Genomic DNA, 24,392 nt, shown 5'->3' on the forward strand with positions numbered 1-24,392 from the left:
TCTGTCCGTAATAGATGTTCTTATTTTTTGACACCACACACCACAAAGTAAGTCCTGCAGTCTCTAATTTGATCTTATGTTGACCACATGTCTGGACAATATTCAAGTGCTGCAAAAAAAAAAAGACCTAGCTAAGCTGCAGCTGGTCCAGAACAGAGCGGCACGTCTTACTCTTCATTGTCATCAGAGGGCTGATATAAATACTATGAATGCCATTCTCTCTTGGTTGATAGATGAGGAGAGACTGACTGCATCACTTCTTCTTTTTATAACAAACATGAATGTGTTGACTATGCAAACCATTTGGAATTTAACTTACTCTGACACACACACACTGACCCCACCAGACATGCCACCAGGGGTCTTTTCACAGTCCCCAAATCCAGATCAAATTCAAGAAAGCTTAAAGTTTTATATAGAGCCTAGATCGTTTGTGTATGTTGGCTATGTGTGCCCTCTTTAAATGTATGTAGTTCTTGTCTATTAATGTTCTGTATTATGTCATGTTTCATGTTCTGTGTTGGACCCCAGGAAGAGTAGCTACGGTTTTCACAACCGCTAATGGGGATCCTAATAAAATACCAAATACAGGTGGGGGGGGGTTCGTGCACAAAGGTAATGGCATCTAGGATTTGATACCCTCCTGTTGCCAGCTCACTTCTTGAGTTTTTCCCTGTCGGACCTGGGATTCGAACTTGCAGCCCTCCGGTTGCTGGCTCACCTCTCTAACCGCTAGGCTACCTGCCACTCCTAACTTAGAGAAGGTTATTCTGTCATGCAACCTTTTCATAGAATATGTATGCCCTCCCTGCCTGCAGGTGGCGATCTGTGCAGGGTACATTGCCCTGCAGACAGAGCTGGAGGTGCTGGTGGTCAAACTGGAGAGACTTCCTGGTGCTGCTTTTACCCAGAAGTCAGCTGACAAGAAGCCCCAGGACCACAGTCTGGTCCCCCAAGATATGATCACTGGAGCAGAACAGGACAACGAGACGGGTAACACTCTACACATGAAAACCGATGCTTCAGATACCACATACTATTACTTCACAGGACATGGTGTGATTTGCATGTTCTGTGTCTGACTAGGTTGTGTTTACACTGTGTTGTATTCGCCAGAGGGGAGGAGAGAGGGTCTGGCTGGTCACCGTGACCATGATGACTTCTTCATTTTCCCCAAGCACCAAGAGCTCCTGGGGGACAGGGCTAAGGACTGTGGGGTCAAGATCTCCCTGGAGTGGACAGGCATGGAGAGTGAGGCCAGGGGCAACCTCATCATCACCTATATCTTATACAGGTGTGTCTCTGTGTGTGTGTGTGTGTGTGTGTGTGTGTCTGTGTGTGTGTGTGTGTGTGTGTGTGTGTGTGTGTGTGTGTCTCTGTGTGTGTGTGTGTGTGTGTGTCTCTGTGTGTGTGTGTCTCTGTGTGTGTGTGTCTGTGTGTGTGTGTGTGTCTCTGTCTCTCTGTGTGTGTCTCTGTGTGTGGTCTCATCATATTGAGTCTCCCCTGTCCAGGCGTTTTGCTCCAGACTTCTTCCAGGACTGTAGTGTTGAGGAGACCCACCTGCACTCCCTGCAGTTTCACCCAGTGTTCACCAGTGAGTCAGAACCTCATTACACTGTGCCTTCCCAAGAACCGTATAGAGTTGGGCCAACTTTTAGAATTGAATTGTTCTCATTCTAGACATGCAGTTTAAATAGCGCTGTTGAAGTATTCCCCGTGTAATGTTAATGGGGAGCTAACACATTGTCTTACTTCAGATAGCACACCGGTTCCACCTGCACCGATCAGTCTCCTATCGCGTAATGGGAGAGCTCAAAAGTATTTTGTGCTGTCTAATATTTTTTAGCAGTATTACCTAGGTGACATTGACATTGCTGAACCCCATTTTTGCGTCAAAACTGTCTGAATGAATCTAAAACGACTCTTTTTTTCATTTTTTTTCCCACTTTTTTGTTTACATTACAGCCTTATTCTAAAATTCATTACTTTCTTTCCCCCCTTCAATCTACACACAATAATGACAAAGCAAAAACATGTTTATTTTTAAAAAATTTCACCAAAGGTATCAAATAAAACTAAAATGTACATATTTTTAAGTATTCAGACTCTTTACTCAGTACTTTGTTGAAGCGCCTTTGTCAGCGATTACAGCCTCGAGTCTTCTTGGGTATGACGCTGCAAGCTTGGCACACCTGTATTTGGGGAGTTTCTCCCCATTCTTCTCTGCAGATTCTCTGAAACTCTGTCAGGTTGGATGGGGACCGTCGCTACACAGGTGTTTTCAGATCTCTCCAGAGATGTTTTTATCGGGTTCTGGCTGGGCCACTTGGACATTCAGACTTGTCCCGAAGCCACTCTTGTGTTGTCTTGGCTGTGTGCTTAGGGTCGTTTTCCAGTCTGAGGCCCCGAGTGCTCTGGGGCAGGTTTTCATCAAGGATCTCTCTGTACTTTGTTCCGTTCATCTTACCCTCGATCCTGACTAGTCTCCCAGTCCCTGCCACTGAAAAACATAGCATGATTCTGCCACCACCATGCTTCACCGTAGAGATGGTGCCAAGTTTTCCTCCAGGCGTGACGCTTGGCATTCAGGCCACCGGTTCAATATTGGTTTCATCAGACCAGAGAATCTTGTTTCTCATGGTCTGGGAATCTTTAGGTGCCTTTTGGAAACCTCCAAGCAGGCTGTCGTGCATTTTACTGAGTAGTGGCTTCCGTCTGGCCACTCTACCATAAAGGCCTGATTGGTGGAATGCTGCAGAGATGGTTGTCCTTCTGGAAGGTTCTCTCATCTCCACAGAGGAACTCTGGAACTCTGTCAGTGACCATTGGGTTCTTGGTCACCTCCCCGACCAAGGCCCTCTCCCCCTATTGCTCAGTTTAGTTGGGCGGCCAGCTCTAGGATAGTCTTGGTGGTTCCAAACTTCTTCCATTTAAGAATGATGGAGGCCAATGTGTTATTGAGGACCTTCAATGCTGCAGACACCTTTTGCTACCCTTCCTCAGATCTGTGCCTTGACACAATCTTGTCTCGGAGCTCTACGGACAATTCCTTCGACCTCATGGCTTGGTTTTTGACATGCACTGTCAACTGTGGGACCTTATATAGACAGGTGTGTGCCTTTCCAAATCATATCCAATCAATTGAATTTACCACAGGTGGACTCCAAGTTGTAAGAACTTCTCAAGGACGATCAATGGAAACAGGATGCACCTGAGATCAATTTTGAGTCTCATAGCAAAGGGCCTGAATACTTATGTAAATAAGCTATTTCTGTTTTTTTTGTTTTTTTTAATACATTTGCTAAAATTTCTAAAAACCTGTTTTCGCTTTGCCATTATGGGATATTGTACTTATATTGAGGAATAAAAAATGATTTAATCGATTTTAGAATAAGGTTCTAACGTAACAAAGTGGAAAAAGTGAAGGGTACTGGATATTTTCCAAATGCGCTGCATGTAAATCACGTTATGTTGGTGAGGATTATTTTGCTTCAATGAACAGTATCTCTAAAGTTTGACAATGGGCACGAAAGCTAGCATAAATTTGTCCAACATTAACATTAGCTTGCTAACGTTAGCTGAAATCATCTACCTACCTAGTGCTGCACACACAATGTTAAAACTTACAACAAAAGCTGGCTAGCAAGCTACTGTAGTTAGCTAGTAGTGCTAATTATGCTCACATTGTTATGAGTTTTCATGAAGCACTTGTTCGAGTCATTCCACCAGCCTCCTGAGTTAGCTGCTATGCTCAGCTGACCTCAACGATACAATTGCGGAGAAACATGCTGATCTATGGACCGATTTTCTGTTAAGTTACTACTTAATTGTGGGGCTGCATGTCTACAACTTCAGGGTAATTTAAACAGGCTAAGCAAGCTTTTTATGTTAGCTAGTTAGTGAAGGAAGAGCTAGCTAACTGTGTCAGTAAGCTAGCTACAACAGTTACACAGCTGATCAAGTCACTACACTGGCGACCAACATCCTGGCACAGAATTTGGACAGGAGAACACCGTTTTTTCCCCACATTTTTTTCACAATGGCAAACTATGAAATCACTGTCATAATGTGTGTAGTAATTTAGCTAGCTAGTTATTCTGCCTATTTCATGGAGTCCTATGAGAGCACAGTGATATACAAAATTAGGGACTATGCTTTAATTTTTTGAATAGCGGATGCTCATTATTCAAATTTGAAGTTTCACGTCCTACAAGAACGATCGGTTTTGGGATGAGTGTCGCGGAGGAGTGACGCCATCTGACGCGAGACAATGTAGCCAACATGGCTGCCATAGAATGTTGTAGTGTCCTGTTAAATGCATCATAATGTAGAAACCTCAATGTTCCAACTCTCTAAATACTTGGCTCTTTCCCTACCTATGGAATTAACATGTAGTGTAAATGCATATGTATGAGGGACACTTAAAGTAGGAGCACCTATATTTTCTACATTCCCATCTGCTTCACATCTCATCCCTTTCTCTTCCATTGCTCTCCTCTCCCTGACAACCAGGCAACCAGGAAGTATGTGTGGAGGGGGGTAGAGGGGTGGAGCCGACGTGTTTGTTCTGTTTCTTCTCGCTGCCCAAGACGGGCTATTTGTACAGCGTGAGGGGCGGGGTTCAGATGGTCTCAGCCTATCAGTATCCAGAGAAGGCCCAGCAGGCCGTCCTCACTGACCTCTTCCTCCACATCATCACAAAGTAAGTACTGGGCTGGGCCTCTCGACGGTAAAGGAAGTCCATGAGACTAGTCTCTGACTTCGGTGATACCCCGGTATATGGAATAAACAGTATTATTTTTTTTAACTGACGGTGTGATTTTCAATACAGTAAAAAATATATACTTTTTGGAGGGTTGGTAATACTGTATACCCTGATATGGTACAGAAACATCTGGATACTGCACGACCCTACAGTGTTGGCGCAATCATGTGACATAGCGGCAGGGAAGCTTAGTGGTTAGAGCGTTGGACTAGTAACCGAAAGGTTGCAAGTTCAAATCCCCGAGCTGACAAGGTACAATTATTCCATATACCGGGGTATCATCTGTCGTTCTGCCCCTGAACAGGCAGTTAACGCACTGTTCCTAGGCCATCATTGAAAATAAGAATTTGTTCTTAACTGACTTGCCTAGTAAAATAAAAAAAGAAATGGCAAGATTTTATCCTGTATACCAAAAATGAAAGCAATTGTCTGGGGGATGGTTGCTGGACCATGTGACATAAGAACATTTTAATTAAAAAAAGGTTCAAATCTAGGCATGTCACATAATCTCACAAAACCCAGGGCCCTAATTTATACCTGTGTTTCTCAGGAATGCTCTCCAGTGCTTCTCAGTGAGGTGTGCAGCAGTGGCAGCCAGAGCTGAGGACCCTTACATCGATACCACCATGAAGGTGAGGATCACCCTATTTTCCTTAGCTAATGGAAGACAGATCGACCCACGGCCGGACCCCTAGGGAGCTCTTTATAGATCTGAGGACCGGAAAAGCTTTTAGTTATCCGTCAGGCTTGGTGGAATATTCACCATATCTACCCCCATGCCTTGGACATCTTCATTATTGGTCTTAAGGATGCTTTGACCAGAGGCTTCCCCTCGTGTGTGTGATTGGTTTTGCCTCGGTTGGTTGTGCTCTGATTGGCCCTGCTACACAATAAGACAGGAAGTTATTATTAGATTAGATCACAGCTTCTCCAGAAATACAGGTAGCTGTCTGCTTGGCTCAGATCACTGCGTTACGTTCACAAAGATGGTGGAGCTGGAAAGGGCTCATAATGGCAACCACCACTTACACAGTTGCATCTGGTGACAAGCGTGTCGTTGTTTTGTGCAGTGTGTGTCTGCATGCGTGCATTGTCCAACAGTGACACAGTGCAATCTGACTAGCACCGTGTAATGCAGGGCTGCAGTGTCTCTCAGGAATGGTAATTTAGAGCCTAAATGTGATTGGTCTGCACATGCTGGGAAGCCCAATTTTTATTTAAAGTGGAATCTTCATTGTGAGTGGCTACTTACCGCCCCTAGGGCCCATATTCCTCCCGTCAGGTTCCCAGAGTAAGGCCATAATATCGGCAAGAAACAGTTTTCAATGAATATCTACTTGACATGTAGCAGCAATATGATTATTTTAATAAATCCCAAAGATACAAAAGTGTAATTGTGAGTTAATAACAATGTAATTACAATTTCACCAACTTAATAACCACCAGATAATAAAACATTGTGTGTGTGTGTGCGCGCGCGCAGGCCTGTCCTCCCGTCACCATGGAGTTGTGTGCTCTGCGTATTCAGCTGTTCATTGGTCTGAAGGCTCTGTGTCACTACCGACACCACATCGTCCTGCTGACCACTGCAGATGTGGAGACCAGGGAGGACACAGAGAGGACCGCACGCAGAGTCATGTAGGTCACACACTTAGACACTGTAGTCATAGCTAGAGCCACACATGATTTAGAAATTTTGCAATTGTCTCACGGCAAAGTAAATACTACTTCAAAATAGGACCAATTCAAATGTAGGCAATGCTATAGATTTATGGTAAGACATCCGATCTAGGGCTGAGTAATGCTATAGATTTATGGTAAGACATCCGATCTAGGGCTGGGTGATGCTATAGATTTATGGTAAGACATCCGATCTAGGGCTGGGTGATGCTATAGATTTATGGTAAGACATCCAATCTAGGGCTGGGTGATGCTATAGATTTATGGTAAGACATCCGATCTAGGGCTGGGTGATGCTATAGATTTATGGTAAGACATCCGATCTAGGGCTGGGTGATGCTATAGATTTATGGTAAGACATCCGATCTAGGGCTGAGTAATGCTATAGATTTATGGTAAGACATCCGATTTAGGGCTGAGTAATGTTATAGATTTATGGTAAGACATCCGATCTAGGGCTGAGTGATGCTATAGATTTATGGTAAGACATCCGATCTAGGGCTGGGTGATGATATTGTATTTTAAGGTATGCCAGTGTCGAACCACGTATGGCAAAGGATTTTTCTCTATAATTATATTTTGATACCATCTATATTCTATAATAAAAAAAATTGATACAGTGATAAACAAATACAGTTCTACAAATTGGACTACTTTACTGTCAGTTTTGGTTTAGTATAAAACAATCAGAATGGGGGAAAGCCCATTTTTAAAACCACATAGAATTCATTTGTTGCCATCCTAGGGTCGTGGGTTACACAGAAAAACATATAAAGAACTTGTGTTATTCCCGAAGCATCAAATGTAGAAAATGACCCAGCCCTTATCTAATCCTATACCCATGGTCAGAACATCTTACTGTGGAGCACAAGTAAAGCAGCATTCAGACAATAGACACACTCATTTATTAAGCACTGAAAATACTCATTTATTAAGCACTGAAAATACACGTTTATTAAGCACTGAAAATACACGTTTATTAAGCACTGAAAATACACTTTTATTAAGCACTGAAAATACACTTTTATTAAGCACTGAAAATACACTTTTATTAAGCACTGAAAATACACTTTTATTAAGCACTGAAAATACTCATTTATTAAGCACTGAAAATACTCATTTATTAAGCACTGAAAATACACTTTTATTAAGCACTGAAAATACACTTTTATTAAGCACTGAAAATACACTTTTATTAAGCACTGAAAATACACTCATTTATTAAGCACTGAAAATACACTCATTTATTAAGCACTGAAAATACACTTTTATTAAGCACTGAAAATACACTTTTATTAAGCACTGAAAATACACGTTTATTAAGCACTGAAAATACACTTTTATTAAGCACTGAAAATACACTTTTATTAAGCACTGAAAATACACTTTTATTAAGCACTGAAAATACACTTTTATTAAGCACTGAAAATACTCATTTATTAAGCACTGAAAATACTCATTTATTAAGCACTGAAAATACACTTTTATTAAGCACTGAAAATACACTTTTATTAAGCACTGAAAATACACTTTTATTAAGCACTGAAAATACACTCATTTATTAAGCACTGAAAATACACTTTTATTAAGCACTGAAAATACACTTTTATTAAGCACTGAAAATACACGTTTATTAAGCACTGAAAATACACGTTTATTAAGCACTGAAAATACACTTTTATTAAGCACTGAAAATACACTTTTATTACTTCACATTTGTGTTTAAAAGATTTCATTTGTTAATTTATAGGATTTTAAATATCTGAAATCTCCCTTCTCTCTGTCCTTCAATTGTACCTGTAAACTCTTATTGTAGAGAATACAAAGATCACAAAACCCTTAGGGGGATTTTCCTAGCAGTAGGTATAGAGCCTTCCACCACGCCGGCTCTGAAGCGTTTTCTGGCCCACTCCTTCCTGTAAGTCTCTTGACCTCCTTGATGGTGTGTCCCTCTGTAGTCCACCTGGAATAAACCCCCACCCCCACCCCACCAACCCTACTAAAACAACATCCCCCTGTGTGTCTCGTCACTAACTGATGGACTAAACAGGACATCGTATCAGTGTGATGATATCACCTACTGGACATAATATCATGTCATTCGTGTAGTGGTCTGTATGTAGCTCAGTTGTTAGAGCGTGGCGGTTCGATTCCCGGGACCACCAGTATGTAAAATGTATGAAAGGATGACTCTTAAGTCGCGTTTGGATAAAAGCGTTGGCTAAATGGCATATATGATGTACTGTGAGCATTAATGTCTGAAAACCCAGTACGCCTGATTAGACTAAAGCATGATGGATACAGAGGTTGGAAGGCCGCGTGGCCAGTGGAGACCGCCGCGTGGCCAGTGGAGACCGCCGCGTGGCCAGTGGAGACCGCCGCGTGGCCAGTGGAGACCGCCGCGTGGCCAGTGGAGACCGCCGCGTGGCCAGTGGAGACCGCCGCGTGGCCAGTGGAGACCGCTGCATGTAGAATCAGGAAGTGAGACCATGCATTCACAGACGAGAAGTAGGGAAACGTGCAGAAAATACCATTCCTCCACCAAGCTGACCTTTTTTAAAAATCCAAATCTCTCACACAGGGGCTTTGTTATCACATGAGACTGCTTGACACTGCCGCGTGTTTCACTGGCTAAGAGCATCAGGTCTGTTAGCTGTCGCTGCTACAGGCTGTACTGGACAGGGAAGCCGATAGAACACACACACAGTGTTCAGCACATGGGTCAGTAGGCCTTGTGTGTTAACATGAGTCGTGAAGAAAAGCATGCAACGTGTCTGATTCACATTAACGCCCAAAACCCCTTGCCCTCAATAACATCCTCTGTTGATTGGTTTGCATTGGTAGGTAGTCAAACTAATCTCTAGGGAGAAGTGCTACTACTCACTTTGCTAATAGCTGCTTTGTTTAGGAATTGTTTTTCCTGACAATGTTATGTGGTTGTCTCACCTCGCTCTCTTCACTTAACTGTAAGTCCCTCTGGATAAGAGCGTCTACTAAATGACTAACGTGTAAACTGGATCTAAAACTAAATGTTTGGTGGTTTTTTTAGCTCATAGGTTTATGTCATTCATGCGAACTCCCAATTGAGCTACACGCTTTCGCATTCTGGTCCAGCCCAGGGGCTATTGTTTCCTTCATGTGCTTGATGTTATTAATGGCAGCTGAGCTGTAGTTTCTGACCACCTAGATAGAAGCTGTAATGTCAGCCATCTGTGGCCATTTTTTTTATTTTTTATTATAGAGATGAGCTGACTTGTACTTCCTGCTTCTCTGACCCAGGAACAGGAAGTCACCCTTCACCAAGCCCCAGAATCCCAGTGAGATGGGTCACGGCTGGAACCTGTACGTGGTCAACACCGTCCCCCCCCTCCAGCTCTACAACGAGATGGTAACGCACCATGAGAACATGTCAACAATAGCCTTAATGTTATGACACCTTACCTCCATTTTATCATTCATTTTTTTCTTTGACCTTTGTTGGTTGTGCTGAACCATGGCGTTCAACAATCATTTATACTGTTTAACCATGGCGTTCAACAATCATTTATACTGTTTAACCATGGCGTTCAACAATCATTTATACTGTTTAACCATGGCGTTCAACAATCATTTATACTGTTTAACCATGGCGTTCAACAATCATTTATACTGTTTAACCATGGCGTTCAACAATCATTTATACTGTTTAACCATGGCGTTCAACAATCATTTATACTGTTTAACCTTGGCGTTCAACAATCATTTATACTGTTTAACCATGGCGTTCAACAATCATTTATACTGTTTAACCATGGCGTTCAACAATCATTTATACTGTTTAACCTTGGCGTTCAACAATCATTTATACTGTTTAACCATGGCGTTCAACAATTATTTATACTGTTTAACCTTGGCGTTCAACAATCATTTACACTGTTTAACCATGGCGTTCAACAATCGTTTATACTGTTTAACCATGGCGTTCAACAATCATTTATACTGTTTAACCATGGCGTTCAACAATCATTTATACTGTTTAACCATGGCGTTCAACAATCATTTATACTGTTTAACCATGGCGTTCAACAATCATTTATACTGTTTAACCTTGGCGTTCAACAATCATGTATACTGTTTAACCATGGCGTTCAACAATCATTTATACTGTTTAACCTTGGCGTTCAACAATCATTTATACTGTTTAACCATGGCGTTCAACAGTCATTTATACTGTTTAACCATGGCGTTCAACAATCATTTATACTGTTTAACCATGGCGTTCAACAATAATTTATACTGTTTAACCATGGCGTTCAACAATCATTTATACTGTTTAACCTTGGCGTTCAACAATCAACCGTTTCTCTGGGCTAGGTGGAGTACAGTAAGACGTATGAGGAGACCAACCCTCTGTCTCACAGCCGTCTGCACCTGCTCAGTGAAGCCCACCTCCTCCTGAGAGCCACGCTCCTGGACCCCCGGGTTGGAAACCCTGTAGAACGACCTCAGACCACTGGTCAGAACCTAGCCCAGGCCCTGGGATATAATACAACCCACACCGCAGACAGACAGGAGCTGCAGCAGGCCTTCCAGGAGAGCTGCGCCCAGTTAGGAGACTGCTTCAGCAGGTCAGTGGGGTCAGATCACATTAACATCAAGGTTGATATGTTGGTTGGTTGATATGTTGGTTGATGTGTTGGTGGACTGGTTGGTTGATGTGTTGGTGGACTGGTTGGTTGATGTGTTGGTGGACTGGTTGGTTGATGTGTTGGTGGACTGGTTGGTTGATGTGTTGGTGGACTGGTTGGTTGATGTGTTGGTGGACTGGTTGGTTGATGTGTTGGTGGACTGGTTGATGTGCTGGTTGATGTGCTGGTTGATGTGTTGGTGGACTGGTTGATGTGTTGGTGGACTGATTGATGTGTTGGTGGACTGGTTGGTTGATGTGTTGGTGGACTGGTTGGTTGATGTGTTGGTGGACTGGTTGGTTGATGTGTTGGTGGACTGGTTGGTTGATGTGTTGGTGGACTGGTTGGTTGATGTGTTGGTGGACTGGTTGATGTGCTGGTTGATGTGCTGGTTGATGTGCTGGTGGACTGGTTGATGTGTTGGTGGACTGGTTGATGTGTTGGTGGACTGGTTGATGGACTGGTTGATGTGTTGGTGGACTGGTTGATGTGTTGGTGGACTGGTTGATGTGTTGGTGGACTGGTTGATGTGTTGGTGGACTGGTTGATGTGTTGGTGGACTGGTTGATGTGTTGATGACTCTGGTTGATGTGTTGGTGGACTGGTTGATGTGTTGGTGGACTGGTTGATGTGTTGGTGGACTGGTTGGTTGATGTGTTGGTGGACTGGTTGGTTGATGTGTTGGTGGACTGGTTGATGTGCTGGTTGATGTGCTGGTGGACTGGTTGATATGCTGGTGGACTGGTTGATGTGTTGGTGGACTGGTTGATGGACTGGTTGATGTGTTGGTGGACTGGTTGATGTGTTGGTGGACTGGTTGATGTGTTGGTGGACTGGTTGATGTGTTGGTGGACTGGTTGATGTGTTGGTGGACTGGTTGATGTGTTGATGACTCTGGTTGATGTGTTGGTGGACTGGTTGATGTGTTGGTGGACTGGTTGGTTGATGTGTTGGTGGACTGGTTGATGTGCTGGTTGATGTGCTGGTGGACTGGTTGATGTGTTGGTGGACTGGTTGATGTGTTGGTGGACTGGTTGATGTGTTGGTTGATGTGTTGGTGGACTGGTTGATGTGTTGGTGGACTGGTTGATGTGTTGGTGGACTGGTTGATGTGTTGGTGGACTGGTTGATGTGTTGGTGGACTGGTTGATGTGTTGGTTGATGTGTTGGTGACTGGTTGATGTGTTGGTGGACTGGTTGATGTGTTGGTGGACTGGTTGATGTGTTGGTTGATGTGTTGGTGGACTGGTTGATGTGTTGGTGGACTGGTTGATGTGTTGGTGGACTGGTTGGTGGACTGGTTGATGTGTTGGTGGACTGGTTGATGTGTTGGTGGACTGGTTGATGTGTTGGTGGACTGGTTAATGTGTTGGTTGATGTGTTGGTGACTCTGGTTGATGTGTTGGTGGACTGGTTGATGTGTTGGTGGACTGGTTGATGTGTTGGTGGACTGGTTGATGTGTTGGTGGATTGATTGATGTGTTGGTGGACTGGTTGATGTGTTGGTGGACTGATTGATGTGTTGGTGGACTGATTGATGTGTTGGTGGACTGATTGATGTGTTGGTGGACTGATTGATGTGTTGGTGGACTGGTTGATGTGTTGGTGGACTGGTTGATGTGTTGGTGGACTGATTGATGTGTTGGTGGACTGATTGATGTGTTGGTGGATTGGTTGATGTGTTGGTTGGTGGACTGGTTGATGTGTTGGTTGGTGGACTGGTTGATGTGTTGGTTGGTGGACTGGTTGATGTGTTGGTTGGTGGACTGGTTGATGTGTTGGTTGGTGGACTGGTTGATGTGTTGGTTGGTGGACTGGTTGATGTGTTGGTTGGTGGACTGGTTGATGTGTTGGTTGGTGGACTGGTTGATGTGTTGGTTGGTGGACTGGTTGATGTGTTGGTTGGTGGACTGGTTGATGTGTTGGTTGGTGGACTGGTTGATGTGTTGGTTGGTGGACTGGTTGATGTGTTGGTTGGTGGACTGGTTGATGTGTTGGTTGGTGGACTGGTTGATGTGTTGGTTGGTGGACTGGTTGATGTGTTGGTTGGTGGACTGGTTGATGTGTTGGTTGGTGGACTGGTTGATGTGTTGGTTGGTGGACTGGTTGATGTGTTGGTTGGTGGACTGGTTGATGTGTTGGTTGGTGGACTGGTTGATGTGTTGGTTGGTGGACTGGTTGATGTGTTGGTTGGTGGACTGGTTGATGTGTTGGTTGGTGGACTGGTTGATGTGTTGGTTGGTGGACTGGTTGATGTGTTGGTTGGTGGACTGGTTGATGTGTTGGTGGACTGGTTGATGTGTTGGTTGATGTGTTGGTGGACTGGTTGATGTGTTGGTGGACTGGTTGATGTGTTGGTGGATGTGTTGGTGGATGTGTCTGTGGACTGGTTGATGTGTTGGTGGACTGGTTGATGTGTTGGTGGACTGGTTGATGTGTTGGTGGACTGATTGATGTGTTGGTGGATTGATTGATGTGTTGGTGGACTGATTGATGTGTTGGTGGACTGATTGATGTGTTGGTGGACTGATTAATGTGTTGGTGGACTGATTGATGTGTTGGTGGACTGGTTGATGTGTTGGTGGACTGGTTGATGTGTTGGTGGACTGATTGATGTGTTGGTGGACTGATTGATGTGTTGGTGGACTGATTGATGTGTTGGTTGGTGGACTGGTTGATGTGTTGGTTGGTGGACTGGTTGATGTGTTGGTTGGTGGACTGGTTGATGTGTTGGTTGGTGGACTGGTTGATGTGTTGGTTGGTGGACTGGTTGATGTGTTGGTTGGTGGACTGGTTGATGTGTTGGTTGGTGGACTGGTTGATGTGTTGGTTGGTGGACTGGTTGATGTGTTGGTTGGTGGACTGGTTGATGTGTTGGTTGGTGGACTGGTTGATGTGTTGGTTGGTGGACTGGTTGATGTGTTGGTTGGTGGACTGGTTGATGTGTTGGTTGGTGGACTGGTTGATGTGTTGGTTGGTGGACTGGTTGATGTGTTGGTTGGTGGACTGGTTGATGTGTTGGTTGGTGGACTGGTTGATGGGTTGGTGGACTGGTTGATGTGTTGGTGGACTGGTTGATGTGTTGGTGGACTGGTTGATGTGTTGGTGGACTGGTTGATGTGTTGGTGGACTGGTTGATGTGTTGGTTGATGTGTTGGTGGACTGGTTGATGTGTTGGTGGACTGGTTGATGTGTTGGTTGATGTGTTGGTGGACTGGTTGATGTGTTGGTGGATGTGTTGGTGGATGTGTTGGTGGACTGGTTGATGTGTTGGTGGACTGGTTGATGTGTTGGTGGACTGGTTGATGTGTTGGTGGACTGATTGATGTGTTGGTGGACTGATTGATGTGTTGGTGGATTGATTGATGTGTTGGTGGATTGATTGATGTGTTGGTGGATTGATTGATGTGTTGGTAGACTGGTTGATGTGTTGGTGGACTGATTGATGTGTTGGTGGACTGGTTGATGTGTTGGTGGACTGGTTGATGTGTTGGTGGACTGGTTGATGTGTTGGTTGATGTGTTGGTGGACTGGTTGATGTGTTGGTGGACTGGTTGATGTGTTGGTGGACTGGTTGATGTGTTGGTGGACTGGTTGATGTGTTGGTGGACTGGTTGATGTGTTGGTGGACTGGTTGATGTGTTGGTGGACTGGTTGATGTGTTGGTGGACTGGTTGATGTGTTGGTGGACTGGTTGATGTGTTGGTGGACTGGTTGATGTGTTGGTGGACTGGTTGATGTGTTGGTGGACTGGTTGATGTGTTGGTGGACTGGTTGATGTGTTGGTGGATTGATTGATGTGTTGGTGGATTGATTGATGTGTTGGTGGATTGGTTGATGTGTTGGTGACTCTGGTTGATGTGTTGGTGGACTGGTTGATGTGTTGGTGGACTGGTTGATGTGTTGGTGGACTGGTTGATGTGTTGGTGGACTGGTTGATGTGTTGGTGGACTGGTTGACGTGTTGGTGGACTGGTTGATGTGTTGGTGGACTGGTTGATGTGTTGGTGGATTGATTGATGTGTTGGTGGATTGATTGATGTGTTGGTGGACTGGTTGATGTGTTGGTGACTGGTTGATGTGTTGGTGGACTGGTTGATGTGTTGGTGGACTGGTTGATGTGTTGGTTGATGTGTTGGTGGACTGGTTGATGTGTTGGTGGACTGGTTGATGTGTTGGTGGACTGGTTGGTGGACTGGTTGATGTGTTGGTGGACTGGTTGATGTGTTGGTGGACTGGTTGATGTGTTGGTGGACTGGTTAATGTGTTGGTTGATGTGTTGGTGACTCTGGTTGATGTGTTGGTGGACTGGTTGATGTGTTGGTGGACTGGTTGATGTGTTGGTGGACTGGTTGATGTGTTGGTGGACTGGTTGATGTGTTGGTGGATTGATTGATGTGTTGGTGGACTGGTTGATGTGTTGGTGGACTGATTGATGTGTTGGTGGACTGATTGATGTGTTGGTGGACTGGTTGATGTGTTGGTGGACTGGTTGATGTGTTGGTGGATTGATTGATGTGTTGGTGGACTGATTGATGTGTTGGTGGACTGATTGATGTGTTGGTGGACTGATTGATGTGTTGGTGGACTGATTGATGTGTTGGTGGACTGATTGATGTGTTGGTGGACTGGTTGATGTGTTGGTGGACTGGTTGATGTGTTGGTGGACTGATTGATGTGTTGGTGGACTGATTGATGTGTTGGTGGATTGGTTGATGTGTTGGTTGGTGGACTGGTTGATGTGTTGGTTGGTGGACTGGTTGATGTGTTGGTTGGTGGACTGGTTGATGTGTTGGTTGGTGGACTGGTTGATGTGTTGGTTGGTGGACTGGTTGATGTGTTGGTTGGTGGACTGGTTGATGTGTTGGTTGGTGGACTGGTTGATGTGTTGGTTGGTGGACTGGTTGATGTGTTGGTTGGTGGACTGGTTGATGTGTTGGTTGGTGGACTGGTTGATGTGTTGGTTGGTGGACTGGTTGATGTGTTGGTTGGTGGACTGGTTGATGTGTTGGTTGGTGGACTGGTTGATGTGTTGGTTGGTGGACTGGTTGATGTGTTGGTTGGTGGACTGGTTGATGTGTTGGTTGGTGGACTGGTTGATGTGTTGGTTGGTGGACTGGTTGATGTGTTGGTTGGTGGACTGGTTGATGTGTTGGTTGGTGGACTGGTTGATGTGTTGGTTGGTGGACTGGTTGATGTGTTGGTGGACTGGTTGATGTGTTGGTTGATGTGTTGGTGGACTGGTTGATGTGTTGGTGGACTGGTTGATGTGTTGGTGGATGTGTTGGTGGATGTGTTGGTGGACTGGTTGATGTGTTGGTGGACTGGTTGATGTGTTGGTGGACTGGTTGATGTGTTGGTGGACTGATTGATGTGTTGGTGGATTGATTGATGTGTTGGTGGACTGATTGATGTGTTGGTGGACTGGTTGATGTGTTGGTGGACTGGTTGATGTGTTGGTGGACTGGTTGATGTGTTGGTTGATGTGTTGGTGGACTGGTTGATGTGTTGGTGGACTGGTTGATGTGTTGGTGGATGTGTTGGTGGATGTGTTGGTGGACTGGTTGATGTGTTGGTGGACTGGTTGATGTGTTGGTGGACTGATTGATGTGTTGGTGGACTGATTGATGTGTTGGTGGATTGATTGATGTGTTGGTGGATTGATTGATGTGTTGGTGGATTGATTGATGTGTTGGTAGACTGGTTGATGTGTTGGTGGACTGATTGATGTGTTGGTGGACTGGTTGATGTGTTGGTGGACTGGTTGATGTGTTGGTGGACTGGTTGATGTGTTGGTTGATGTGTTGGTGGACTGGTTGATGTGTTGGTGGACTGGTTGATGTGTTGGTGGACTGGTTGATGTGTTGGTGGACTGGTTGATGTGTTGGTGGACTGGTTGATGTGTTGGTGGACTGGTTGATGTGTTGGTGGACTGGTTGATGTGTTGGTGGACTGGTTAATGTGTTGGTTGATGTGTTGGTGACTCTGGTTGATGTGTTGGTGGACTGGTTGATGTGTTGGTGGACTGGTTGATGTGTTGGTGGACTGGTTGATGTGTTGGTGGACTGGTTGATGTGTTGGTGGACTGGTTGATGTGTTGGTGGATTGATTGATGTGTTGGTGGATTGATTGATGTGTTGGTGGATTGATTGATGTGTTGGTGACTCTGGTTGATGTGTTGGTGGACTGGTTGATGTGTTGGTGGACTGGTTGATGTGTTGGTGGACTGGTTGATGTGTTGGTGGACTGGTTGATGTGTTGGTGGACTGGTTGATGTGTTGGTGGACTGGTTGACGTGTTGGTGGACTGGTTGATGTGTTGGTGGACTGGTTGATGTGTTGGTGGATTGATTGATGTGTTGGTGGATTGATTGATGTGTTGGTGGACTGGTTGATGTGTTGGTGGACTGGTTGATGTGTTGGTGGACTGGTTGATGTGTTGGTGGACTGGTTGATGTGTTGGTGGACTGGTTGATGTGTTGGTGGACTGGTTGATGTGTTGGTGGACTGGTTGATGTGTTGGTGGACTGGTTGATGTGTTGGTGGACTGGTTGATGTGTTGGTGGACTGGTTGACGTGTTGGTGGACTGGTTGACGTGTTGGTGGACTGGTTGACGTGTTGGTGGACTGGTTGACGTGTTGGTGGACTGGTTGACGTGTTGGTGGACTGGTTGACGTGTTGGTGGACTGGTTGATGTGTTGGTGGATTGATTGATGTGTTGGTGGATTGATTGATGTGTTGGTGGACTGGTTGATGTGTTGGTGGACTGATTGATGTGTTGGTGGACTGGTTGATGTGTTGGTGGACTGGTTGATGTGTTGGTGGACTGGTTGATGTGTTGGTGGACTGATTGATGTGTTGGTGGACTGGTTGATGTGTTGGTGGACTGGTTGATGTGTTGGTGGACTGGTTGATGTGTTGGTGGACTGGTTGATGTGTTGGTGGACTGGTTGATGTGTTGGTGGACTGGTTGATGTGTTGGTGGACTGGTTGATGTGTTGGTGGACTGGTTGACGTGTTGGTGGACTGGTTGATGTGTTGGTGGACTGGTTGATGTGTTGGTGGACTGGTTGATGTGTTGGTGGATTGATTGATGTGTTGGTGGACTGGTTGATGTGTTGGTGGACTGGTTGATGTGTTGGTGGACTGGTTGATGTGTTGGTGGACTGGTTGATGTGTTGGTGGACTGGTTGATGTGTTGGTGGACTGGTTGATGTGTTGGTGGACTGGTTGATGTGTTGGTGGACTGGTTGATGTGTTGGTGGACTGGTTGATGTGTTGGTGGACTGGTTGATGTGTTGGTGGACTGGTTGATGTGTTGGTGGACTGGTTGACGTGTTGGTGGACTGGTTGACGTGTTGGTGGACTGGTTGACGTGTTGGTGGACTGGTTGACGTGTTGGTGGACTGGTTGACGTGTTGGTGGACTGGTTGACGTGTTGGTGGACTGGTTGACGTGTTGGTGGATTGATTGACGTGTTGGTGGATTGATTGATGTGTTGGTGGACTGGTTGATGTGTTGGTGGACTGATTGATGTGTTGGTGGACTGGTTGATGTGTTGGTGGACTGGTTGATGTGTTGGTGGACTGGTTGATGTGTTGGTGGACTGGTTGATGTGTTGGTGGACTGGTTGATGTGTTGGTGGACTGGTTGATGTGTTGGTGGACTGGTTGATGTGTTGGTGGACTGGTTGATGTGTTGGTGGACTGGTTGATGTGTTGGTGGACTGGTTGATGTGTTGGTGGACTGGTTGATGTGTTGGTGGACTGGTTGATGTGTTGGTGGACTGGTTGATGTGTTGGTGGACTGGTTGATGTGTTGGTGGACTGATTGCTTTGTTGGTGGACTGATTGATGTGTTGGTGGACTGGTTGATGTGTTGGTGGACTGGTTGATGTGTTGGTGGATTGATTGATGTGTTGGTGGACTGATTGATGTGTTGGTGGACTGGTTGATGTGTTGGTTGGTTTACTGAATGTAAAGTGCGACCATCCCTTCCACCGATGTGTAGGTTTGATAAGCGGGACTGCCACCTGGCCCTGCCCTACTATAAGATGTCAGGCCTGTCTCTGACAGAGGTGATCTCCAGGAACAGGGGTCTGTCTAACAGCCTCTGTGGCTACGGGAAGGGCTTTCTCTTCTTCCTCAAACACTCCCTCTATGAGGAGACCCTGGAGCTGCTCACTGAGGTAACTTTCACCAGTCCCTGGAGACCTCTCCAGCCATTCCAATAGAAGCTTTTCTGATTAAATAGCCATACTGTTGAGATTCAGTGGTTGGTGTCTGTGTGTGTGTGTTGTAGGAGACGGCCAACGAGGTGCTGGATATCTTCGGTGTGGCCGAGCCGTCCCAGCTTCCACATGTTATAGCCAGTCCTTCCATGGCCAGAGCCAGCCCTGACTGTGGCCTGGCCCACCTAGAGCGGCTGGAGTCCATCGGAGCCCCCTCCGTACCCCTCACCCTGTCCAAGGCTGCCCTGGCCCTGCGCATGGCAGACCTGCAGCTCTACAGGCAACACATGGACCGACACACAGAGGTCAGATCATGTTAGTGTATGGTGGTGGGGGAAGAGGAGTGTGTGTGTGTGAACAGTGTATCTGCTCTATGCCCCGTCCCAGATGCTGCAGGTGTATGGGTTCATCGAGGAAGCCAAGCTGCTGCTGCACGGCAGAGGGGATACGGTGGTACCTACTCTCTTGGCTCGTCACCTCAGGGACAACCAGGACGGCCTGCTGGTGGCAGCCATGGTGGCGCTGCACGAGAACGACAAGGTCAAACTGGACGAGGCTGACCTCTTCTTCCAGGTCAGGGTTACTGTGTGTGTGTGTGTGTGTGTGTGTGTGTGTGTGTGTGTGTGTCATTCCTCAAGGATTCGATTCCAAAATGTGACCATATGTAATGCGGTTCATTGTGTGTTTCCTGTAGGAGCTGTGTGGGGATGTGTCAGGGCCCCAGGGAGGCCCTCAGCTGCTGGTTGACTTCTGGGAAGCCTTGCTGATGGCCTCGTCACAGGAAGCCGTCATCCAGGAGCTGCTGTTCCGCCTCACCACTGTCTACATCGATCGCGTCACACGCCGAGACGGCCGCGGATTCAAACCGCTCAAGAGCGCAGACGACCTGGTGTGTTTTTCTGTGTGCCTGTAGCGTGTTCTTCGCACTAAGGTGTGATGTCCCCCAAGGCTGGAGTCTAGGAGGTAGTGGAGATCCCTGGGCGACTGTTTCTGTGTTACAGATGAACTGGTGTTCCCACTACGGTGTGTTGTAACCCTGGGCGACTGTTTCTGTGTTACAGATGAACTGGTGTTCCCACTACGGTGTGTTGTAACCCTGGGCGACTGTTTCTGTGTTACAGATTAACTGGTGTTCCCACTACGGTGTGTTGTAACCCTGGGTGACGGTTTCTGTGTTACAGATTAACTGGTGTTCCCACTACGGTGTGTTGTAACCCTGGGTGACGGTTTCTGTGTTACAGATTAACTGGTGTTCCCACTATGGTGTGTTGTATCCCTGGGTCAGCATCTTGACTCCAGCTCACTTCAACATCATTCCAGAGGACCTCCACAAACTACAGGTCAGTCTCTCTGCATCATGTCTGTGCTATTTATCAATTTATCAATTTATCAGTCAGACATGGAATCAGTCAATCAACCAACATCAACTTGTAAAATGAAGTTGTTGTTTTTTTAACCCTTACATGTACAGTGGGGCAAAAAAGTATTTAGTCAGCCACCAATTGTGCAAGTTTTCCCACTTAAAAAAATGAGAGAGGCCTGTAATTTTCATCATAGGTACACTTCAACTATGACAGACAAAATGAGAGAAAATCCAGAAAATCACATTGTAGGATTTTTTTATGAATTTATTTGCAAATTATGGTGGAAAATAAGTATTTGGTCACCTACAAACAAGCAAGATTTCTGGCTCTCATAGACCTGTAACTTCTTCTTTAAGAGGCTCTTCTGTCCTCCACTTATTACCTGTATTAATGGCACCTGTTTGAACTTGTTATCAGTATAAAAGACACCTGTCCACAACCTCAAACAGTCACACTCCAAACTCCACTATGGCCAAGACCAAAGAGCTGTCAAAGGACACCAGAAACAAAATTGTAGACCTGCACCAGGCTGGGAAGACTGAATCTGCAATAGGTAAGCAGCTTGGTTTGAAGAAATCAACTGTGGGAGCAATTATTAAGAAATGGAAGACATACAAGACCACTGATAATCTCCCTTGATCTGGGGCTCCACGCAAGATCTCACCCTGTGGGGTCAAAATAGCAATAGCCCCAAAACATCACTGCTCTAGAGGAGATCTGCATGGAGGAATGGGCCAAAATACCAGCAACAGTGTGTGAAAACCTTGTGAAGACTTACAGAAAACGTTTGACCTCTGTCATTGCCAACAAAGGGTATATAACAAAGTATTGAGAAACTTTTGTTATTGACCAAATACTTATTTTCCACCATAATTTGCAAATAAATTCATTAAAAATCCTACATGTGATTTTCTGGATTTTTCTTCTCATTTTGTCTGTCATAGTTGAAGTGTATCTATGATGAAAATTACAGGCCTCTCTCATCTTTTTAAGTGGGAGAACTTGCACAATTGGTGGCTGACTAAATACTTTTTTGCCCCACTGTAAATGTACCACTATGGTGTACAAACAATGAATCATCCAGTCCCTGCTGTGCGGTCCCACCCTGGACGTGTCATCCATCCTGCCCCTGTTGGAGCAGCTGCCTGACGAGGACAACGCCGGGCTCAGTGTGCACGTGCTCTGTGCCACCAAGCTGGGTCACTACGAGAGCTCCATCGAGAGGTTGCTAGACCGCTGTCCTCAGGCCATCATCCCTTATGCTAATCATGAGCTGCAGAACAACAACATGGTGGGTACTATGGAACTGTTGCCCCAACTCCCCAACTCCAACCCTACTGTGGATCTTACCCTATGCGTACTTACACAACCTTAAATCCTCATAAGCTCTAACCTCAGTCCTATGCTCTGAGAGGGCTAGATTCAATCAGTACCGCAGAAGGCCCACATAATAGCGCAAATTAAGGTAATTTCCGCTTTTTATAGTGAATTCGGTCTCTGTGAACACGGGAACATTGCCCTTTTTTTTCATATATATTTCAATGGTTCTATAGTGCATATCTTTCTAATGGATTTGTGTGTTTTTTTTTGCTCAGGCTCTGTGGTGGCAGAAGCTGTTCCCCGAGCTGTGTGAGAGAACCAGAGCAACACAGGGAGAGAACACCATCCTGCTGGCTGCACTCAAAGGTACACTCACAGCCTTAACTACACCGTCATCGCCACGTCTCTGTAAAACGTATCGCACGGGGAAAGCAGTACGTCGTCTGCGACGCGAGTCTCTCTTGAAGCAGTGTCGTTTTTACGCTTCCAGTTTATTTTCCTCGGCAGCGTTGCAAAGATGCAGCTGCACAGAAATAAACACATAATATCAGATATATAAATTCACAAATAATCGCAATAATCCTAAAAACCTAAGTAGGAAAATAACAAAAATAACCCTGCATACATTGAAAGGTTTGGTATTGCATTTTAGGTGTTGAAAAATCTAAATGTGTATATACATAACTACTTCAAATCATTTTAATTACAACAAACATGCACATTTTGTTGCTGAAGTAGCAAGAATATCCTCCCGTTGTGAAGGGTGGTCGACGTGCAGGCGGTGCTCTAATATCCTCCCGTTGTGAAGGGTGGTCGACGTGCAGGCGGTGCTCTAATATCCTCCCGTTGTGAAGGGTGGTCGACGTGCAGGCGGTGCTCTAATATCCTCCCGTTGTGAAGGGTGGTCGACATGCAGGCGGTGCTCTAATATCCTCCCGTTGTGAAGGGTGGTCGACGTGCAGGCGGTGCTCTAATATCCTCCCGTTGTGAAGGGTGGTCGACATGCAGGCGGTGCTCTAATATCCTCCCGTTGTGAAGGGTGGTCGACATGCAGGCGGTGCTCTAATATCCTCCCGTTGTGAAGGGTGGTCGACGTGCAGGCGGTGCTCTAATATCCTCCCGTTGTGAAGCGTGGTCGACGTGCAGGCGGGCGGTGCACTAATATCCTCCCGTTGTGAAGGGTGGTCGACGTGCAGGCGGTGCGCTTCCATTCTATCTGCATATCACAAGAAGCTAATTTTGTAGCCACGCATCTCGTCACGCTCCCAGAGCAGCACCATGAAAACCATGTTGAGGGAGAAATGACGGTACACTCTCATCACGGTGTCAGTCTAGTTTCACCAGTTAGACTCTAGCCTGTGTTTTCAAGCATAGGGTTTAACACCAGAATGTCACCTTTTCTGTGGTTAAAGGGGCAATTTGCAGTTTAAACAATAACAAAGGTCACCCCACAACTGTTTTGGGTAACAGCTTAGGGATGGGGCTGGATAAGTATAACCAGTCTCAAGTGATTATAGAGTTATGGATGCAAGGACTGACCACCCATGCTATCAAAATGTATAGTTTTAAACATGTTTTGAGGGTATACTGTGTGTGTGTGTGTGTGTGTGTGTGTGTGTGTGTGTGTGTGTGTGTGTGTGTGTGTGTGTGTGTGTGAACAATTACATTGTTTACAAACAGTGGAGTGCTTCTATTTTGGTTTCTGATGGGTTACGACAGTTGACCTAAGATCATGTGGCGTATAGATGTTTTACACCGAACAAAAAAATTGTATGCAACATGTATTTCATGAGCTGAAATGAAAGATCCCAGAAATGTGACATACACACAAAAAAAAGCTTATTTCTCTCAAATGTTGTACACAAATTTGTTTACATCCCTGTTAGTGTGCATTTCTCAAGATAATCCACCTACCTGACAGGTGTGGCATATCAAGAAGCTGATTGAACAGCATGATCATTACACAGGTGCATCTTGTGCTGGGGACAATAAAAGGCCACTCTAAAATGTGAAGTTTTGTCACACAACACAATGCCACAGATGTCTCAAGTTTTGAGGGAGCGTGCAATTGGCATGACGACTGCAGGAATGTCCACCAGAGCTGTTGCCAGATAATTTAATGTTAATTTGTCAGTACGTCCAACTGGCCTAACATCCGCAGACCACATGTAACCACGCCAGCTCAGGACCTTCACATCTAGCTTCTTCACCGGTAGGATCGTTTGAGACCAGTCACACCGGACAGCTGATGAAACTGAGGAGTATTTCTGTCCTTTTGTGGGGAGAAACTCATTCTGATTGGCTGTGCCTGGCTTCCCGGTGGGTGGGCCTGCCTCCCAAGTGGGTGGGCATATACCCACCCAGGGC

At 45.5% G+C, this 24,392-nt stretch overlaps 1 protein-coding gene across 5 annotated transcripts in view; it reads left to right on the forward strand.

The window, feature by feature from the left end:
* The window catches only part of LOC139409544 (HPS3 biogenesis of lysosomal organelles complex 2 subunit 1), a 37,537-nt gene that overhangs the window by 11,941 nt on the left and 1,204 nt on the right, over positions 1 to 24,392 (forward strand). For 2 of the 5 annotated variants that reach the window (XM_071154848.1, XM_071154850.1), the window contains exons 3-18: positions 819 to 993; positions 1,117 to 1,294; positions 1,512 to 1,594; positions 4,513 to 4,702; positions 5,316 to 5,397; positions 6,249 to 6,403; positions 8,262 to 8,363; positions 9,725 to 9,833; positions 10,799 to 11,052; positions 19,122 to 19,299; positions 19,413 to 19,646; positions 19,729 to 19,914; positions 20,036 to 20,230; positions 20,583 to 20,681; positions 21,790 to 21,996; positions 22,301 to 22,391. In XM_071154848.1, coding sequence (XP_071010949.1) covers positions 819 to 993; positions 1,117 to 1,294; positions 1,512 to 1,594; positions 4,513 to 4,702; positions 5,316 to 5,397; positions 6,249 to 6,403; positions 8,262 to 8,363; positions 9,725 to 9,833; positions 10,799 to 11,052; positions 19,122 to 19,299; positions 19,413 to 19,646; positions 19,729 to 19,914; positions 20,036 to 20,230; positions 20,583 to 20,681; positions 21,790 to 21,996; positions 22,301 to 22,391 — 2,518 coding nt within the window. Of the gene's footprint in view, positions 1 to 818; positions 994 to 1,116; positions 1,295 to 1,511; positions 1,595 to 4,512; positions 4,703 to 5,315; positions 5,398 to 6,248; positions 6,404 to 8,261; positions 8,364 to 9,724; positions 9,834 to 10,798; positions 11,053 to 19,121; positions 19,300 to 19,412; positions 19,647 to 19,728; positions 19,915 to 20,035; positions 20,231 to 20,462; positions 20,682 to 21,789; positions 21,997 to 22,300; positions 22,392 to 24,392 lie in introns of those variants that run through there. The other 3 variants (XM_071154852.1, XM_071154851.1, XM_071154853.1) reach the window with 2 other exon arrangements.

The sequence above is a fragment of the Oncorhynchus clarkii genome, chromosome 5, assembly GCF_045791955.1.
Source record: "Oncorhynchus clarkii lewisi isolate Uvic-CL-2024 chromosome 5, UVic_Ocla_1.0, whole genome shotgun sequence".
Taxonomy (NCBI): Eukaryota; Metazoa; Chordata; class Actinopteri; order Salmoniformes; family Salmonidae; genus Oncorhynchus; species Oncorhynchus clarkii.